The 21,484-nt window shown below is 40.2% G+C and overlaps 1 protein-coding gene across 8 annotated transcripts in view; it reads left to right on the top strand.

The window, feature by feature from the left end:
* The window catches only part of CACNB2 (calcium voltage-gated channel auxiliary subunit beta 2), a 380,480-nt gene that overhangs the window by 178,230 nt on the left and 180,766 nt on the right, over positions 1-21,484 (top strand). The window contains exon 1 of one of the 8 annotated variants that reach the window (XM_059184008.1): positions 18,118-19,967. The exons of the other annotated variants lie outside the window; for them this stretch is intronic. Within the exon in view, the coding sequence (XP_059039991.1) occupies positions 19,917-19,967 (51 nt within the window). The 5' untranslated portion in view covers positions 18,118-19,916. Of the gene's footprint in view, positions 1-18,117; positions 19,968-21,484 lie in introns of those variants that run through there. 8 annotated transcript variants of the gene reach the window in all.

The raw sequence follows: 21,484 nt of genomic DNA, 5'->3' as shown, positions 1-21,484 counted from the left end.
ACTCGTAGGAAAAGACAATATTAAAGTTCTAGTGGGGTTTTTTGGTATTTTTTGGTTTTGGTTTTGGTGTTGGTTTTTTGCTTCATTTTGGTTTTTAAGAACTGTTGCTCTTGGGTATTTTGCATATTGACTCTCACCAACCAATTTGCATATTGACTCTCACCAACGAGTTAGATAATGACAAGCAAAAGCAACTTCTGATTCCTACATAGGAACAGTGGTGTGCTGGCGAATGTTTAATATAAAGCTATCCAGAAAGAATGAAAGGAAAAAGGAAAGAAACTTTCTGATTTGTAGCATTTGCCAGTTTCCATGGTAAAAATACTCTCATCATTGCCAATTTCAAGCTACATTGTAACCTCACTGAAATGGTTCTGAAAAAGAGATGTTCACCAGCACACCATTATTTGGTATTTCCATCATACAGGTACAACTGACATAAAATCACCTCAAGATTATAAATAGCAGTGAAGCACAGTAAAAATAATCAGGAAATTATGAGTTTTCAGTACTTACCATCTTTGTTTTTAAGCGTAATTTATTTCATTGTGAGTTGTGTGATTTAACTTTCAGGAATAGCTATATTTGAGAACTGCCTTTCAAAATTCTTGAAATTTTAACAATCAGCGGGGCCAGACCTGAGAGCACACTACTAGCATTTTTTTCACTTATATGTAAATTCTCTAAAAGACTAGTAAGTACTTGCAACATCTGTTTTGCAAGTATTTTCAAAGTAATTTCCTTACAGTATTAGTGTATATTTATTCACTTAGAGATCTAGTGCCTAAAACAGAGGCTGGCATATACTAAGTTCTCAATAAATGTTGGGTACCAGGCTAATCTTAAAAATGTAAAATAAGGGGCACCTGGGTGCCTCAGTCGGTTAGCATCTGCCTTTGGCTCAGGTCATGATTCCAGGGTCCTGGGATCAAGCCCCGCATCAGGCTCCCTGCTCCTCGGGGAGCCTGCTTCTCCCTCTCCCTCAGCCTGCTGCTCCCCCTGCTTGTGCTCTCCCTCTGTCTCTCAATCTCACTCTCTCTGTCAAATGAATAAATATTAAAAACGTTAAAAAAAAAAAAAAAGTGAAACAAACCTGGCAAACCAAGGGGAAATTCAGTTAACCCCTATTGATATTATCTCTAATCACCCCTGAATTAAAAATCTATAGGGATGAAGAGAAAATGTCTTAATTTGCATACAGATCCTAGGAGAATCAATGAAAGGCTCCTCTCTAGGTGGTCTGCACTCTTCCTTCCTGGGATCATGCAAAGTCCAAGGGGTACCTTGGGCCCCAGCAAACCCTGCCAACTTCATCTTCTGGTATAATTGTTTATAATTTTCTTCCCTGAGACAGAATTATGTCCATGTTTCTTAAGAGGTAAAGAAGAGAAAAGGTGAGAATGGCTTTTACAGGAGCAAATGTTCCTTTTCACTTCTGCCACCTGCTTCATCTAGTTGGAAAGGAAGGAAGCACATCTCAGTCTTCCCTGTGCTCTTACCCCATAGTATGTTGCCCTTTGTTTCCATCCCCATCACAGCCCACTTCACTAAACCTGCCTTCTCAAAGGTCTCCAAGGACCGTCTCCTTCCTCAATCCAGGGACCTCTTCCACTCTTCATCCCACCAAATTTCTTTCCAGTCTTTGACTTTAATGAGCACCCATTCTTTCTTGAAAACTTCCCACTTCTAATCATTCATTCATTCATTCATTCAGTAAATGTTTATTGAGTTCTCAGACCCAGGCATCACTCTGGGCATTGGGAAATCAGTCATGAATAAGTTGGACGAGATCTTTGTCTCTTAAAGGTTCCATTTTAACTGAGAAAGGCAGCAGATAGATAAAGCAAATAAATCAACAAATTAACGAGAGTGGTAGGTGTCTTGCAGTAGAGTGAAGGGTTCTCTAAGGAGGTGACCTTTGATCCAAGACCTGAAAGACAAGCAAAAACCACTTTGTGATCTAAGCTATAGAGCATTCCGGGCAGAGAAAAATGCAAAGGCCCTGAGGATAATTGGGCCATGCGTTATTATAGAACAGAGAAGCCAGTGTTGCTGGAGTAGAAGGCCAGTGGTGGGGATGGCAGCACCTGAGGTCAGACAGGTGGGCAGGGGTCAGGTTCATTGTTCTGCCTCCATAGTCCTGCTCTTCAATGTCCTTCAAGGGTACGTACCTTCCACTAATCCATTCCCTTTGGTGAGCCCTTGGTCCTTCTCTTCATACTCTCCACCTCCAAGAAACTACTAGCTCCTCCATGAATTGTTACTCCTCAACTAGAATTAATTTCTTCCTCTTTGATTCTCCTACAAAACTCTCTTGCCCCTTTTATACCCAGTCTTTCCGTACTCTTCAATTTTTCTATCAGCAGAAGCTTCTTAGCATAGGGAGCTTATCTTACTTATCTTTAGCCGGGGCAAAGACCTTCTTATGGGTTCTGTTTTGTTTGGTTTAGGTTTAGTTCTTTGACATACATGTACAAAATAAATGGGTTTTTTTGTTTGTTTAATTGAATACATGAGTACATAGTATTTCAACATAGCTTTTGAAATTAAGTCCTTGAATTAAAAAAGATGTGATCATCAGAGGTGGTAGTATGGAATGTTTGAGAACAAAAAATCTGAATCTAGACTTCTGGAACAGAATCCCAGCCTGGTATGTTCTAACTGTGAGCCCGGAACAAGTTAATCTATCACAACTTTCTTTTCTCATCTGTAAAATGGGGAGAGTTGTGTGTATACCATAGGGTTATTTTTTAGGCTCAATGAATTAAGACATGTGAATCACTAGAAAAGAGCCATCGGTACTCCATAATTATTGGCTACCCTTTATTGATTGGTGGCCTGAAAAACTCCATAGTGCATATTTTAGTTGCTTTTCACTTAGGTATCGAGCAACTCTTATTTGATTTTTAGCAAACTGTGGAATACCCCCAAAAGCTGTTTTCATTACAAGTAGACTAACGGTAGCCAGGAAACCAAGGATTTGACTAAAAGAATGATTGCCTCACTTAATTGCTTTGTGGCTAGAACTACTGTTTGACGGCACCGAAGGGGAACAGAGAGCCTGTATTTTTCCCTCTCAGGAGACTGTTAGCAAACGCTTCACTCCACATACCACAAATGGCCGATTTCCTAAAGAGCAGGCCAAGAGGGAACTGTGTCTCTTCGACCCAGAGGGATTGGGAAAGTAAGAACAGTCCTTCAGAGGTAAAGCTCTGATGCGTCCTCAAGCTTTGGGATGTTTTTTTCAGCTGAGTGAGATGTTGCTTTTGAGCCCTGCACATTCTGAAAACCCTCCCTACCCCAACATAACCAATCACATTCATTGACTAGATCAAGTTGGAATATAAATCTGACAATGTAACCAGCATGTGTTTGAGTCCTTTGCATGCATTCAGGAATATCAGAACACCTTGAGGTCATCAGCGTCTTCTGCAAGCTTACTGGAGTACAGCACATCGGTGACTCAGAAGGCAGTTGGTTTTTTTGGTGTGTTTTTAAGAGCCTTAATAGTCCAGATAGTCAACAGCCCCAGGAGCCATGACTTCAAAGGAGGGGTAGCCTATGGAATGAAGCCCTCTTTTGCTCTCTGCCCCGTCTTTGTAAACTCTGGGGTGAAAGGGTGGGGAGCTGGGGTTGTCAATAGTGCGAAGCCTCCTAGGATACTTCAGTCCCTTGAGTGCACTAAACTCTGATTTGTAAGAGAGCAGAGCTAATGGCAGGAATCGTTAACATGAGCTCTATGACACCCAGGAAGACTATGACTCATCTTTCAGGGGTGAAGCCTCATGACTCAGAAGAAGCAGGCAGCGAGCAGCTATTTTGTGGTTAGTAGTTGTTGATTACGAAAGGTCTCTGCTGTTCACTGACTCGATCAGTATTTTGTTATCTGCTTTATTTGTAAATCTATGTAACAATGCCTTTGTCAATTGTAAACATCCTACGTTTCTATAATTTTATAAAATGATCTTGGATGAGATGAAATAAGCAGATTAGAAATAATGATTTGAGGGTTATGAAGTATCTCCAACTACAAGATTTCATTTCTTCAAAGGAAAATGGAGTGGAGCTCCTGGGTGGCTCAGTAGGTTAAGCATCCGACTCTTGAGTTTGGCTCAGGTCATGATCTCTGGGCCATGAGATTGAGTCCTGCTTGGGCTCTGTGCTGGGTGTGGAACCTGCTTAAAATTCTCTCTTCCTGAGTTTCCCTCCGTCCCTCCCCCTCCCCCCGTGTGCACATGAGCGCTTTCTTGCTCTTTAAAAAAAAAAAAGAAAAGAAAAAGAAAATAGAGTTGTATTTTATGTTAGTTGTCATTTCTGATTTCAAAAATGAATGAATGTGAAAGGAACAATAACTGTATTTGTGAACCTGAAGCCCAAGGTAGATGACAAATTGTCAAAACGACATTAAAGGAATAAACTCTAAAATGTCTTCTTTATGCATTAGAGATCAGAGCTTGCTAGGTCATTTTGGATTAATAGATTTTTAATGTTTTTATATGCAGAGCAGCCACAAATGCATTAAATATAAAATTGTACCTTCTGCCCGACACTGCAGGAAATCCTAAAAAAAATTTTAGAAACCAAATGCGTATAAGAAATTGCAACCCAAACCACCACCGTATTTAAAAGCAAATGACAGCAAGCAAACTCCCATGTAACACCTCCAAAAAAAATGTCTACAGAATAGAACATTTCCCAACAGCCCCCAGAAGCCTCCCTCTGCCTCCTTATCCTTTCCACTCACCACCCTTGCCAAAAGGTAAACACTATCCTGCCTTCCTGACTTTTATGGAGATCAACTCCTTGGTTTTCTTTATCATTTTATCTTTTCTCACTTCTATACACCTCCTTAAGCTCTGTGAGTTGTTTTGCCTAATTGGGCATTATGGAACCTTGCTACTCTTTGTATATATGCTTTGGAGTCTTGCTTTTTTCCCCCACTTAGTATTACATTTCTAAGGTTGTTCTGTGATAAATGTTTAAAGAACCCATTAGACTATATCTGAATTTATGTTTCCATTCTACCGTTGATGAACATTTGGGCTGTTTGTTTTTTTTTTTTTTTTTAATTTTGAGGGCTAATAGAATTACAGTGTGGTGATTATGAACCTGAATCATGAAGAAAAGATGTGTTTGGACTCCATATATTTGGTGAAAGAACACATGGAATTAGAGATTATTTATATCAGAATGCACCTGTGTTATTTTTGCACACTTAAAGGAATGAGTTTTAATACCATGAAACTCAATTACTTGGAATGTCCTAATGAAAAGATAGAATCACATCCAGTAACTACACTGAACTAAGAAGCAGAAAGGTTGCTACACATTGCTAATGGATTTTCCTACCCTTTTATTTTCCTATCCAGAAAGAACAGTAGTGAGTTTCTTGCAGGCATGTTTTAAGGAGCTGCAGTATGAGTACAGGTCTTTGAACGTGTCAAAAGGAAACAATTAAACCTAGTTATCTCAATCTTAAAGTCATTTGTAGCCATCTATAGCCTGGTTGCTATACAACAGATAGAACATTACGCACAGTGGTACAGTGTAAGGGATATACAATGTCCCTCCTACAAAGATAGGGGAAAATCCTGTTTTAAACATCTCACTGAGTATATGAGTGAAGGTAATGAGTCTTGGCTAATCCTCTAGCTTATGGAGAGTTAATAGGTCATTCATTTATGCATGCACCAAGTACTTATTAGGCACCGTCTGTGGGTTAGACCATAGTGATACTAAGGAAGTGCACACTATTTTCGCTGGTGAGGTACTACAGACTTAGGGGAAGAGAGGGAAATTAGGTAATGATTTGCATATGCAGAGTGACTGGGGCTGTGTCAGAGGAGTGTGTAATAGATGGACAATGAAGGGAGCCTGTAGCCCTGAGAAGATCAGGGAAGGCTTCGGAAAGGAGGAGAAGCTTGAATTGGGTCTCAACATGTGAGTGGAAGTCAGCCCAGGGAGTCCAAGGCGGGAGTGGGGGGAACATCCCGCAACAGAAATTTTGCTGTCTTTGCCATCACAGACAATGAATGGATGGCGGTGATACAGAAATATTCAAGGAGACATAAATAAGCCACTTGGGAAGTGAATAAGGTAGAATTCAGAGCAATGGAAATATACTTCAAAAATAGTTTGTATTCATTGAAAACTTCTGTGCGCCCAACACTGGGCTTAGTATCTTCTCTGTATGTTGTCTCACATGCTGCTCACATTAGCCTCGTGGAAGATGTACAGTCAGTCTTTCCAGGCATGATGTCCTATGATGGAGTCCCAGTGCTATAGTGACCTGTGCTGAGCTTAGAACCGGCCCTACCTTGGGGTTAATGCTCTGCCAATGTCATCTTGAAATTCTTAATAATTGAGGGCAAAGGGCACCACATTTCCATCTTGGGCTGCACCTTACAAATTATGAGGCTACTCTAGAGTGTCTGTGCTGTGATTTGCAAAAACTGGGGCTTATGAAGAATAGCCACTTGCCTTAGATCATATAGCTATCAAGCCCAAGAGTCAAGATCCCAGTCAAGTTCTTTGGGATGCTGATTCCGAACTCCTGTTTTAACTCCTGTGCTAGTCTCTTCTGCCTTCTATTTTCAAAATAAATGAATAACAGAAGAGAGGAGCACCTACAAGTAACCTGAGCTGATATACTGAAATGGAAAGGAAAGAAAAACAAAAATCAATAGAGGAAAAGAAAAAAATGGATCAAATGGTTAGTTGAGGAAGGAATGAAACATGATCTTCTCATCATAGCCACCTTGAATTAAATGTGAAAATCCAAAATGTGGAAATCCAAGTCACGTAAAACCATTCCCCAGAGGAAAAAGAGCTTTGAATTCAAAATCACGTTCCAAGGTAACTGTGCTGTGTCTTGGTTATCCAAAGCACAATTTGATGTTGACCCAACTTTGCTCTTTCTTGGTACTTTATGCAAGAAAAGCCAAGAGCAGAAGATTCAATCCAGGCAAAAGGAGCAGATGGAGGAAGACGTGCCAGTCTTCCTCCCTCAGACTCCATCAATACAGCTGCCCCCTCTGATGGCATTAGATTAAAAACTGAATATAAACAAGATCGCATTTGATCTTAATCACAGCTCCCTTGGAGGAAGTTCTACTTTAAGATATCTTCATTTTTCTTTGGAAAATGGCAGCTTACGCCTCTAGCCCTGGGATATGCTTCAAATTTTTCTTAATGCTCCACATTAATTCAGCAAGCAGAAAATAATGATTTTTAAAAGCATTTCCTTGGACAAGCCTTCTTTGAAGACTAACAAATCTAACTTCCATGATACTAAAAACACGATATTCTAGAACATTCGTGATTTGTTCATTTTGTTTCAGATAAAGCCTTGAAATATGTTCTTATGTTATTCCAAAGCACCTGCAGAGTTCAGGGTCCAAGACAAGTGACCACAAAAGAACATGTTTGTTATATGAAGAACATATTTTTTGTAAGTGTATTCATTACACGTTCATAATAAAAACAACATAATTCTCTTTTGATTCATTTCTTCAGCCTCCAAACATATCAGATGTACTTAAATGCTATCTTGTGGAAATATGCACATCTGGAAATACTAAATTGCACCAGCAGTGTTTGGAATGACCACATTCATTCCTGTGCTCTGCTAAGGGCAGAGGTTTGACTGTGTCTGACTAACTTCCTCTCATGAATGAACAGGGGACAGCACGCTAGGGCTTCTGGAATGGGACTCCATGGGGACCAACAGGGCTGGTTTTAGAAAGTGCCAAATGCTGGAAGCGGATAGAAAGTTAGGACAGGATACGAAAAGGAGCTGCCTATGGAGAGCTTAATCTCTGCAGCCAGTTTTCTGGAAGGATCTAAGACACCGGGAGACGGGGTATATTACGGCAACATCAAGGGCTAGGTCTCAGGGTATGAATTCAAGAGCTACAAGAATTCAAGCCTCAAAGACTGAACAGGGAACAATGATGAAACCTGCAGAGAAAAGAGAATTTACACTGCCCTAACACAGTAGTTTTCTATCTTGGCTGCACATTAGAATCACCTAGGGAGCTTTTAAAACTCCACATGCCCAAGCTGCATCCCAGACCAATTAAGTCAGAATCTCAGAATCTCGGTGGGGTAGGATTCAGGCATCGGGAGACCTTAAAGCTCTCCAGGGGTTCCACTTTGCAGCAACGCTGAGAACCACTGTTTTCAAGCAAGTGGTGGTGTTTACCCGATTTAACCACGTACGTATCATATGCATCATAATTCTCAGATTAACCACATTATACTTAAGTATCTTTGTACCTAAGGTGCAAGGTGCACTTATTTTTTTTTTCTTAAGATTTTTGTTTGTTTGTTTGTTTGTTTGTTTATTCATTTGAGAGAACGCGAGAGACTGCGTGAGTGAGAGCATGAGCAGGGGGAAGGGCAGAGGGAGAAGCAGGGAGCTGACGCAGGGCTTGATCCCAGGACCCTGAGGAGCTCTTTATAGATCTTGGATATCAGCCCTTTGTCTGTACTGTCATTTGTGAATATCTTCTCCCATTCCATGGGTTTCCTCTTTGTTTTGTTGACTATTTGCTTTGCTGTGCAGAAGCTTTTGATCTTGATGAAGTCCCGAAAGTTCTTTTTCACTTTTGTTTTCTTTGCCTTTAGACATGTGTCTTGCAAGAAGTTGCTACAGCCGAAGTTGAAGAGGTTACTGCCTATGTTCTCTTCTAGGATTTTGATAGATTCCTGCCTCACGTTGAGGTCTTTTATCCATTTCAAGTTTATCTTTGTGTATGGTATAAAAGAATGGTTGAGTTTCATTCTTCTGTGCATAGCTGTCCAGTTTTCCCAGAGCCATTTATTGAAGAGACTGTCTATTTTCCACTGGATATTTTTTCCTGATTTGTTAAAGATTATTTGACCATAGAGTTGCAGGTCCATATCTGGGCTCTCTACTCTGTTACACTGGCCTATGTGTCTTTTTTTATGCCAGTACCATGCTGTCTTGGTGATCACAGCTTTGTTGTAAAGCTTGAAATCAGGCAACGTGATGCACCCAGTTTTGTTTTTCTTTTTCAACATTTTCTTAGCAATTCTTTTGCTAAGAAATCGGGATGGCATTGAAAGTATAGATGGCTCTAAGCAGTATAGACATTTTAACAAGGTTTATTCTTCTGATCCATGAGCATGGAATGGTCTTCCATCTTTTTGTGTCTTCTTCGACGTCTTTCATGAGTGTTCTGTAGTTCCTCGCGTACAGATCATTTACCTCTTTGGTTAGGTTTATTCCCAGGTATCTTATGGTTCTTGGTGCTCTAGTAAATGGAATCAATTCTCTCATTTCCCTTTCTGTGTTTTCATTGTTAGTGTATAACAAAGCAACTGATTTCTGTGCATTGATTTTGTGTCCTGCCACATTACTGAATTGCTGCATAAGTTCTAGTAGATCATCACCTGGCCCGAAGTCAAATGCTTAACGGACTGAGCCGCTCAAGGGCCCCTTAAGATGCATTTAAGTAGTTGATCTACACACACACTTAAGGAATTCTGCTTATCAGATCATAGTGCTCATCATCAAAGACAGGGGTCTCTGGAACAGACAGCACATTCTGTCACTGTCAGAGACCAAGTACGGAATAGCGAGACGTTTATCCTGAAGACACTACTTAACATTGACATACATTTGCGGCTCAATGAAATGAATCACTCCACCGTTGGGGCGGAAACGAGCTCCAGGGCTCACTCGGAGATTTATCATACATGATTTCATCGGATAGTTAGAGAAAAAGGAGACCATTTTAAAACTTCCCGTTTATTTTTGGGGTATCTCCAGTTTTTCATCTGATAGAGAATCGTTTTGACCTCGAAGATCTTCTGAAATGGTCTCTGGTCCTCAGACCACACTTTGCGAACCACCAACCTGAGGAATGCACGCAGTGAAAGTAGTTAGGATTGCGGACCCACAGATGTATTTCCCACTGTCTTCCTTCACTTGTGCGAATTTTATTTCTCTGCCTGTTTCCCTTACCCTTTTTCCACTCAGCTGCGGTACACGATGGATTCAGGTTGGAAGTTTGTATTCTGGGCCACATAGGAATAAATGCTATTGATGCACAAACCTTATGACAAAAAAGAATCATCAACGCTCAGGGAAAAGTTTCCCCCAAACAAAGTGCCAAACAGTTGTTATTCTCAATCTGAAACATGAATAAGGTCCCACTCATAACCTATTCCAAAATTCCTCAAAAAATTAGAGCCAGAGTCTCGAGTTTTTATTCTCATAAAAGGAAATGATGAAACCTGTCGCTGTTTTAAAAATGGGGTTGGGAATATCTTGTTTTCTTAGAGTTGGTGCTCCTAAATCACCCTGTAATGAAAAAGTGGTGTGGGGGAGATGGAAGCTGTAAAAATGGGTCTCTGTTTGTAGTAAAAATTAGGGAGTAAATTCAGTTCACATTTTTGTGATTTACACAAAATTTGCATCTAGAAAAATCGACTCATTTCACTACTTCATCGCAGGAATTAGTAAAATGAAATCACATGGTGGGAGCCATTCCATTTGAGTTCATGGTCTTATTTTTAGCAGTCCTGTATGCTCTTCTGTATCCCTAATTCATTGTTTCCCCTAGATCTATTTTTTAATCTGTTTTATTTAATTTTATCCTGTTGTACTGAATTTATAAATTCGTATTTTGAAAATTTAGAAGTTCATTGTAGGTTAGCGAAATGAATGCTGGGGCTCGGTGGTGGGGAGAAACAGGGAGACGATGATAAAGGTTCCAGACGTTTAGCTCTAGGATGAGTAAGCTCTGAGGATCTAAGGCATCATGACTGCAACTGACAATGAGGTGTTCCCACACTCACTACAAAAAGACACCACGTGAGATGATAGAATGTGTGAATTAACTATCACAACGTACATGTTTATATCAAACCACCACGATGCACACTCTAATTATCTTACAATTTCCTGTGTCAGCTATATCTGACCAAAGTTGGAATTTTAAAGGTAAGACAAAATAAGTCCTAAAAATCATATTCACTATTTAATACTTACGATGTTTGGCAGACCTTATTTAAGTCCATATTATATGGCCAACTCGCAAATGCAGGAAGATATCAGATATGCTCCTTTTAGGACTCGCTAGGTCAGCAAGCTTTAGTTTATTTTTTTTTTAAGATTTTATTTATTTATTTTTTTTTTAAAGATTTTATTTATTTATCAGAGAGAGAGAGGGGGAGAGAGCGAGCACAGGCAGACAGAGTGGCAGGCAGAGGCAGAGGGAGAAGCAGGCTCCCTGCTGAGCAAGGAGCCTGATGCGGGACTCGATCCCAGAGCGCTGGGATCATGACCTGAGCCGAAGGCAGCTGCTCAACCAACTGAGCCACCCAGGCGTCCCTAAGATTTTATTTATTTATTTGACAGACAGGGCTCTGGGATCATGACCTGAGCCAAAGGCAGAGGCTTTAACCCTCTGAGCCACCCAGGCACCCCAGCGAGCTTTAGTTTAAAGAAGAATTGGGTGAAAATTTGATTAACCAAGCAAGGGCCATTTATTTTGGCCATTTTTTTTTTTTAACCTAAATTAGTTGTGAATCTCTTAGAGATTATAACTAGAAGCTCTAACTAATTTAGACTATTGTATGAAGTCTCTTTCCTCCAGCATGTTTGGTGGAATATAAATTTTGGAACTGATAGTGGTAGGGCTAGACTAAGTCATTAGCCTCTCTGTAGACCAGTTGAACAACCTCTCTTTAAGTTGGAAGCTTCTAAGGCTTCAGGCATAGCAAGTCACTCAACCAGTTAGTTAAATGGCAGCAGAGTTGGAACTAACTCCATTCTACTATCTCTGAGTCTAGCGTCCTTTCGGCTTTATTGAATATACTTCCAGGTTTTACTAGATTACAGAAAAGACCATACTCTTCTGAAAGCAGTAAGAGAGCACATTCATGGTGGCCATATTAAAACTGAAGTTAGCATGGTGGACAAACCAGATGTTCTATACTCGTTCTAATGGGAAGGCAAATATGATCTAGAAATCAATACATTGGGTACCTTCAACTATTGCTCTAAGCTGCAGAGAAAATCAAACAGGGTCTTGTGACAGAGAAGAGCTCTACTTTGGTCCCAGAGGTCAGGGCTTCTCTGAGGAGATGAGTTTACCTGAATGATATAAGAGGGAGGCAGCCATGTGTCTGTCTACGGGGAAAGCATTCCAACTAGTCAGAAGAGCAAATGCAGATCCCTGACACCAGAATGCATGTGGTGCATTCTGGGGACATCAGGAAGGCCATTGTGGCTTCTGCTGTGGCACCGACGGGCAGAGTGAGGGGAGATGAGGTCAGAAATGTGGCTAGGAGCCAGTTCTCACCAGCCCTGCACATTTCAGCTGCACTGAGAAACGATTAGAAGATATTAAGCAGTGGAGCAATTGAAATGAATTCGTGCTTTAAAAAAGACAACTTTCAGGGCACCTCTGTGACTCGGTCAGTTAAATGTTGAACTCTTGATTTGGGCTCAGGTCATGATCTCAGGTTTATGGGATCGAGCCCCGCATCAGGCTCCACGCTCAGTGTAGAGCACAGAGTCTGCTTGTCCCTCTCCCGCTGCTCCTCCCCACCCCCCACTCATGAGCTCTCGCTCTCCTGCTCTCTCTCATATAAATAAATGACTAAAACCTCATAAAACAAGAGACAACTTTGGCTATCTGTGGAGGTGGGACAGCAGCCATGAAGTGAGTTAGGGGCTATTGCTAGGCAGGTCACAAGAGAGGCAACAAAGGTTGGCTTGAGTGGACAGGACTTGCCAATGAGTTTTTGGTCTAGTCACAGGAGGACAGTGGTGCTGTTCACTACAGTGTGCAGGACTGGGGTATTGGGAGTGGAAGAAAAATTCCTTTGGAAGCAAGTATGTTTGAGCACACTACTGGAAGTCATGGGAATGTGTCTAGCTGGTGCTACATGTAAGAGCCTGGAAATGAAAGACCTTGGATATTTAGGACAACCTCACAGAAACTGGGAGTAGGGAATAATGACTCCCTTAAAGCAGGTGAGAAGTGAAAATTTCAGGAGGAAAACCCATAAGATGGCATAATAGAGCAAGCCTGGGAAGATTAAGAATTGTGGGTGTGTGTGTTAGGACCAGGGGTATCTCAAAAACACAGTGCAAACCCAGCGCTTGATGTAACCTTCTTAATCCCCAGCCCACACCCCATCTGGCATAATTCAGTGGCGGTTCTTTTAAAGGGAAACATTCAAACATTAAACATAACATATTGAATTACATAGGTTCATTCAATTACTATAGAGAATAGTCAGTGGATTTTCTTATAGATCACTCTGGAAAGACATTTAGTAATAAGGAAAGAGAGTTTTATTATGTTAAATGCAGGTTGCAAGTACCAAAAAAATTATAAAATATGCTTTTTTGGAGTCAAATTTACAGTAGAACGGATCCATGGGGAAATAAAAAGGTCAAAGGAGCCCCCAAGACACCCTCTCCTTCTTTTATTTTTCCTAGAATAGTCTGAAGTAGAAGTTTTGATGTAGATTAAAATTACTGTGGCTCTTTGTTAATAATAGTACTCAGGAATATTTTCAAGTCTGTCTTAGCCAATAGTGAGGGAAAGCAAATGGTGGAGAAGAGAGTTCCTTTCGGCTCTTGTCAGTTGTGATATGTTTGAAATTAGAACAATGTCTCAGAAAGGAAGTTGTTTGGCCAGTGTAAGTTCTTAACTAAAGATAAATTGCGTAATATATTTTTAAAAAGGGGGGGAACTCTTTTATCAAGGAGGGAAGAAAGTCAAGAAGCTAGCTGAGTTCCGTCACTGCTAGATTTTTTATGAAATAAAAAATTTCATAAATTTTGATTTGAGTGGCTCTGATTTAAATGAAGATTCTGCCTTCATCTGCCCCTAGATGAATTAGGGCCAAGTTGATAACAGACTACTTACAAGAATAAAACGCGAGGAAAGAAATTGAACGGTGCAAGTTTTTGGGTCAAATAGTACGGATATGGGGGGAAAATGCTTTGTTCTTGCTCCTATTCTTCTGAATCAGTAACCAGTAGAAATCGATTGGGATTTGTTGCCACATGAAATAATAAATAAATAAATAAATAAATTTATTAGTGACAACAATAAGTTAGGCGGAAACAAAATTCAATTATAAATGTGACTATTTTCATTTGGGTTTTTTTTTTTTTTCTATGGCATTTGGAATTGTCTCTTGTTTTTATTTCTTGAGAAAAACAATGTGTTTGGCTGTTATTTACCAAAACACATGCGAGGTTTAGAGTGTACACACACGTTTGAGTTTTGTTTTGCTGTCCTGATTCACTGTCTGGCTAACGCACGCCATAATTATCCATATTTGTACACATATCGTGGCCTTTTGTAATCAAAGATGACACCATTGATGGCACAAGCTCTAAATGGGGGTTTGATCAAGGAAGTTTTTTTCACAATCCTTGCCCGTTAGATAAACAGTCTGGCCTTTGAAGTCTGGAGTGGCTGCTCAAAGTACGTGATTTCCAAAATTTTGATTTTTTTTTTTTGTTTGTTTCCTGGCAACATAACATATTTCTACTTTGCCCCCCACCCCCAATCCAGAAAGTTCCGCTGCCGTTTTAAAGTTTAGAACAACAAATGGGACTGTTGTCTCAGATTAAGGATTCAGGGCTATTGAAGCTCTCCTCCCTGCCTTCTGTTTATGTAGACAGATAATAACAATTCTGAATACAAATACAGCAAATAAAGAGAACCCTTCTCTTGGCAGATTGGTAAGCATGCCTCTTTGGTTATAAAAATAGCACTCCCGGAGTTCTCCAGTTCTCATGTCAATTTCATGAAGCCTTTTTCACAGTTTAGCAAAGACAACTTGGGGGGGGGGGAGTTGGTAGGGGTATGGTAGAAGGGAACTGGAAACAAGCTAATGCAAAAGATTAGTGGTGTGAATGCCAGTCCCGACTGCAGAAACCTTTGATTCTTCCATCTGAACTGACACCAAGCTAGCCTGTGGTCTCCACGGGCTCCTCCAGTAGAAACTCATAGTACAACTGGGCACTTGGCTGAGCTCCCAGGGGCTGCCTCTGAGATGTCCCCAATTCACAGCGGTCAGCTTCCCCTGTCCCTGCCCTTTGCCTTTCCAACTCTCTATCCAACATTGAGGCAACCTGGCGTAGATCTAGATATGGTTTGAATTTCACAGGACGTTAAAGTGCTTCTCATTGATAGCATTGATATAAAGGACACCTTCAGATTTCTCAACCTCAGCACTATTGACCTATTGAGCTGGAAAATTCTTTGTTGTGGGAGACTTGCCTGTGCCTTATAAGATGTTTAGCGGCATCCTTGGCTTCTACCCACTAGATGCCAGTAAACCAACCACCCGTCCCAGTGTGGCAATCAGAAATGTCCCTCGACATTGCTAAATGTCCCCTAGGGGCAAAATCATTCCCAGCTGAGAACCACCCAGTTATAGCAAAGAAAACTAACATTTCTTTGTCGTCTCTGATGTGCCAGATGTATTTTAGAGGTTTCATGTAATCTTGACAATTCTCTTTTCATAGATTAGGAACCTGAGGGATGGCAAGGATAAGTGTTGCTATTGTTTCCTTTTGTTCTGGGTTGTTCTCCACACATCCCCCACCCCCAGTACTTAACAATGAAAATGCTTTGTAAAACCAGGGAAGTTATCTTATACCTAGAAAAAACAGAAAATGTCATTTTTAGTATTTTTATTCTATACTATATATTTTAGACATTATTTATTCTTTGTATCTTAGACATTCTGTAAATTACAAACACTTAGCTTGAAAATTTATCATATGTATGAAAAACTAAAAAATCACTATTGGAGGGGCACCTGGGTGGCTCAGTCGGTTAAGCATCCCACTCTTGGTTTCGTTCAGGTCATGGGATTGAGTCCCACACAGGGCTCCGCGTTCAGCGAGGAGTCTGTTTGAAGATTCTCTCCCTCTGTCTCTCCCCTACTTACTGTTTCTCTCAAATAAATAAATCTTTAAAAAAAAAATAATCATACGGTACCTAATGGGTCCGTCAGTTGAGTGTCCAACTCGGTTTTGGTTCAGGTCATGATCTCGGGGTTGTGGAATCAAGCCCTGCCCTGGGCTCCACCCTTAGCTCAGAATCTGCTTGAGATTCTCTCCCTCTCCCTCTGCCCCTCCCCCCACCAAATAAATAAATACAATCTTTGAAAAAAATAAATAACTACTGGATATTGACTAACCCACCTAAATTAAGGTCACCTACCCTCTTAACCCTGGAAAGTGACCAGATTGTCTTGGGTTTGTCATTTCTTCTGGTTTCTGGAATGATAAGCTGATCTAAAATCTTGCATGCACTTCTGTTATCACCTTCCTGGCTTGCACTCTGAATAGTCTATTTTTCCCTGATAACCTGCATTTCTTATACTGTCTCTTCTCTCTGTTTATCTTTGTCTTCCCAGAGACCTCAAGAAAATATGCCTCGGTCCCATTTGAAAGGGGAAGAAAGAAATCATATTTAATGTGTGAAAAAAGTGCTATCCCTGTAACAGGGACGTACTGTTGTTTAGTATTAAAAAACTTATAGGTGCTTGGAAAGGCATTGAAATTGGCTTGCAGAATTTCCATCTCCTCCTTTTCAAACCCCAGTTGTTTTTTGCTTACCTGAAATTAACATCAGTGACCGATGTTTTTCTATTCTAAGTATATCTTAGTGGCGCTGTATACTAATATGGGCTAGACTTGGAAAGCTAGTAATCAAATATGCCATTGTCAGAAACATTGAAGACCAAGTCTAATTTTCCAAAAATTTCAGTATGTTTATCACAAATAAATGTACCGTGAATGTGTTTCAAAGATATTTTAGTTTATTGAGGAAACTGGGAGGATGGTAAAACCAGTTTAGAAAGATTATGGGAGAGACCTAAGCATTTATAGTTGTTGAAAAAAAGATACAGGGCTAAGATTGTTAAATTAGGTACAGAACTGTTAACTACTGCACCAGGCAATAAAACAGTTGTGGGGTGGGGGGAGAGGCGGTTATTTTTTATACTAGATGGAAATCATTAGCATTTTTACTGGATGAATTTGTTTCTGCTCATCAAATCATCAGATCCATTGGCATTCCTATCAGGTTTTTACAAATTAATTTCTACTCTTACACATATATAAGATATTGTAATCTAAAGTAAATAGTGAGTTAAACAAAGGTTTCTAATTCCTCTAGAAAATTGGATAACCCTTGGTTGTCAGTTAGACACTTAATACTTTTGGGGGGATCAGAAAAATAATATAAACCTATCATGAAAAGTTTGAAAATACTTTTTTTAAAAAATATTTTATTTTTTTATTTTTTTGAGAGAGAAAGAGAGAGAGAGTGTGTGTGTGTGTGCGCGCTCACGCACATAAGCCAGGGGAGAGGCAGAGGCAGGGAGAGAGAGAATCTTAAGCAAACTCTCCACTGATTGCAGAGCCAGACACAGGGCTTGATCTCAGGACCCTAAGATCATGATCTGAGCTGAAATCAAGATGCGGACACTTAACCAACTGAGCCACCCGGGTACCCCAAAATACTAAATTTTTTTAAAGGAGAGAAAAAAATGTACCCTCAACCTACTACCTAGATGCAACCACTATAAATAGAATTCATGTTTCCTTACAAGTTTTTCCTCTAACTCATTTTAACAGCGGAGTCATTATTATAGAAAAAAAATGGTAGGCTATTCTTTTTCTTTTACTTATTCTCACATATCATATGTATTTTGTCGCAAATGAAAGTGTCCTATAAACATTTTATTTTATTTTATTTTTTTTTTTTTTAGATTTTATTTATTTATTTGACAGAGAGAGATCACAAGTAGGCAGAGAGGCAGGCAGAGAGAGAGAGGAGGAAGCAGGCTCCCTGCTGAGCAGAGAGCCCGATGTGGGACTCGATCCCAGGACCCTGAGATCATGACCTGAGCCGAAGGCAGCGGCTTAACCCACTGAGCCACCCAGGCGCCCTCCTATAAACATTTTAATGTCTATATAATGATTTGGCATTTTTGCCTCATTCTGTCCACTGTTTTTTCTAATCCTAAAATTATTTCTTTATTATGAATAAATAATGCACTTAATTATGACATTTTTAGTTACAAAAAATACATAGAAAATAATATAGTGGCGAGCGGTGGAAGCACAACCTAGTGTAAGAAATAAAATATCACTAGTAGAGTTTCCCCAACCTTCAGTAATTCTTCCAAAAGGACTCCTTTCCTGATGTAACACTCTCCCGCATTTAGTCCTTTTTCACATTTATTTCTATACTTTAACTACCTACAGAAAGCATGAAGTATTTTCGGATATTTTCCAACTTTATACAAATCATATCATAGGTTCTCAAGGTATAAAGGTCCTACAACTTGCTTTTCCCTATCGACATGCTTGCTTTGATTTAATCCATGTAGTTACTCATAAACCATTTACTCTCCTTGTTGTAGGGTCTCAGATCTTGTTTATCCACTTTCCTGTTGCTACATGTTGGATTTGTTAACAGGTTTTTACCAACATCTCCAATGTTGCTAGCGACGTTCTGTGCCTACTCTGCCGCCCTGTGTGCCTGTGTGAGGGACAGGAGGGCCCCCAACAGGCACGGTCACTAACAACTTTGCTGCCCTCACCTTTCTCAAAATCACAAATGTGACTGTCCCGATTTATACTCCCACCCACAAAGTCTGAGAGTCTAGTTACTCTGCTTCAGGGGCTGGCAGACCTTTTCCATGAAGGAGTAGCCCAGAAATATTTCAGCCTTGGTAAGCTACATGGTCTCTCTCATAACCTCAACTCTGCACCTGTCAAGCGAAAGCAGCCATCAGTCATCCTCTTAGCTAGCAAGTTACGAGTAATGGGTAGCTGCTTAGATATGGCCTCGGGCTAGAGTGTGCCAACCCCTGTTTGACGTCCTCACCAAGGTCTAGAATTTCAAAGACCTTAAATGTTTCTACCCAAATGGGTGTGAAATGGTAAATTGAGATTTTCATTTGTATTCCCAACCAGCAGCAAAGCATTTTTCGTTTCTTGGCCACTTGGGTTTTTCTCTTCTGTGGTTTATTTATTCATATTTCTTTTCCTTATTCTCTTATTTTGTGGGTCTTTTCTTTATTGGCTTTTAGGAGCTCTTTCTGTCTTCTGGATAGTAATCCTTTGTTACATGCTTTGCAAACATGTTCTTAGAGTATAGTGGTTTTTGTTCCATTTTTTAAAAAGTCATCTTTGGATGAAAAGACGTTTTCAGTTAAAATAAAATTAAATTTATCCAAGCATTTGGCTTTGTGGGGGGAAAAAAATGTTTTTTTTCATGCACGCGGAGAATGTGAAAGGTGACCACAAAAGAAAGATATCACTTTCTCGTATGCGAGGGAGGAAATATTTTCTCCCATCGGATGTGAGCACAGGAATGTCCTCACTTGTGTTCCAGACTTTTTTTCACAGTCTAGTAGTTTTCTTGATCACTGACAGCTTGTCCAGTTGTGCAATCTGTTGTATCGTAAAGTATCCCAAAGCACCGCTGTAGCCATTGTCGCCCCAAGGCAGGCATCTGACATTGATGAAACGTTTGTCGGTTTCACAAGTTCACAGGCTTTGCTCTTGCAAGCCAGCTGACGTAGCTGGGAGGAGAAAGAGACCCTCCCACTTGCGTTTGTTAATTGACTTTGATGAGCTTGTCTGCGATGCCTAAATGGTTCCAGAACAGAGAGAGCCATTATAATCTGAAGAACTTTTTAGAAAGTCACACTGGCTGGCTACAACTGCGCACACCTCCAGCCAGCAAGGAAAAGGAAAGCAGTTGATGGATATGCCGGTCAGCAAAGCCACCCTTGGCTGCCTTGAGCTTTTTAACTGAGTTCTTGCCCCTGTGAAGCACATTCTTGCTCTCTGGAGAGCTGGGTGCACTTGGAACGGGGCTGGCATGCTTGACAGACGCTTCATGTCTCCTCAGACTAAGTACATCATTCCTGGGGTAAGCAGGCGGGCAGGGAGGCAGGCCAGATGCACGGTGTGGTTTAAAGAGAACAGGAATGTCCTTGATTGTTAGCGAGCTCAAGCTCAATCACGTTCGTCGCTTCACTTTTTCAAAAGTTTCGCTTATCATGCCAGAAATGTCATTTGCAGTGCGATTATGTAAATGTTCCGGGGCGGTTGAAGCAAGGAGAGCTGTAACTCTGGTTTTAAACTGTATGTAATTGAGATCAGTATAGTAGCTTGTGGCAGAGAGAGGGAGAGACTGGGAGACACTGGAAAATGGAAATGCTTTCTCCAGCTGTGGACAGTGGGTCCCTTACGCATAGCACTGACAGTCTGGACACTTGCTGCTTGCTTGCTTTTCTTTTTTTTTTTTTTTTTTTTTCTTTCCAGAAGCCTTTCTATGTAAATCAAAATGATTTAACTTTCTGCATGGATGCAAATTCAGAGTTCGTTGCTTGTTTGTCACTTCAAAAATTTGTGAATTTAATGAAATACAGAAATGGGAGTCTAATGTTTAAAAAAAAAAAAAAAAAACGTAAGCATAGTGCTTTACCAGACAAAAACTGGATGTTTGGGTCTTTCGATTTGGAATGGATCTTTGAAAGTAAAGATCACATCATTATGGGGCCCTTCGAGGGAAGTTTTCAGAAAAAAACAGTCATCGCGCTAGAACCCAAATGTAAGGCAGAGCCTGTAAAAAGAAAAATCCTGAGGTTACAGAGGTCTGTGCCAATAGGACATGAAAATATCTTTTTAAAATCAATAAAGTACAGCTTTCCTAGAAATTCTTTCCAAGGTACCTCTTCTGTTTCCGGCTCCAATACACCCTAAGTTCATCTAACAAAAAAAAAAAAAAAAAAAAGAGAGAGAGAGAGAGAAAGAAGGAAAGAAAGAAAGAGAAAAGGAAAAATCCTTACTGAGAAATACCTGTGTGTGGTAATCACTTGTTCCGTCTTGTATCAGATGAAGGCATTAGCACAATCAGGCAACTGTGAGATGAGTCGCTTAATCTAGGTGCTTTTAATTATCTTTTGTTATATTTCATCTAGAATTTTCTAAGCACACCCTTTTCCTTGCTTGTGCTTGCCCCCCGTTAAATGTTGTGTGCCACGGTTCTATTTCCTAAGACTCTGCATGGCTGGCTATGGGCACACTAATTCTAAAGCTATCGCTCGCCTGTATTTTAGAAATTATTCAATACCTGTTTGTTCCCAGGGGCCTCTAGAATCATCCTTCCCCGTAAACTTGCCTGCTTTCTAAGAATGTGATCGCACACAAAATAGCTGTTATGGTTGTTTCTGCAGAGGAATTCTCTTGTGAATTGGGAAAATGTATAATTCTGACCCCCAAATTGCTAAGTATCCTAACACATTCCAGTGGTCATTTTGAATATTTTCAGCAGTGAAATATGGCACAAAAATGTCACAGTTATCTAATTGGGAAGTCAATCTAGATGACTTCAGAATAGTGGAGTGGTTTATCGTAGAGTTAATTTCGGTTCTGTGAAGGATG

This window comes from Mustela lutreola, chromosome 8, assembly GCF_030435805.1.
Source record: "Mustela lutreola isolate mMusLut2 chromosome 8, mMusLut2.pri, whole genome shotgun sequence".
Classification (NCBI taxonomy): Eukaryota; Metazoa; Chordata; class Mammalia; order Carnivora; family Mustelidae; genus Mustela; species Mustela lutreola.
The sequence above is the reverse complement of the archived record's forward strand: the minus strand, read 5'-3'. Positions and strand labels throughout refer to the sequence as shown.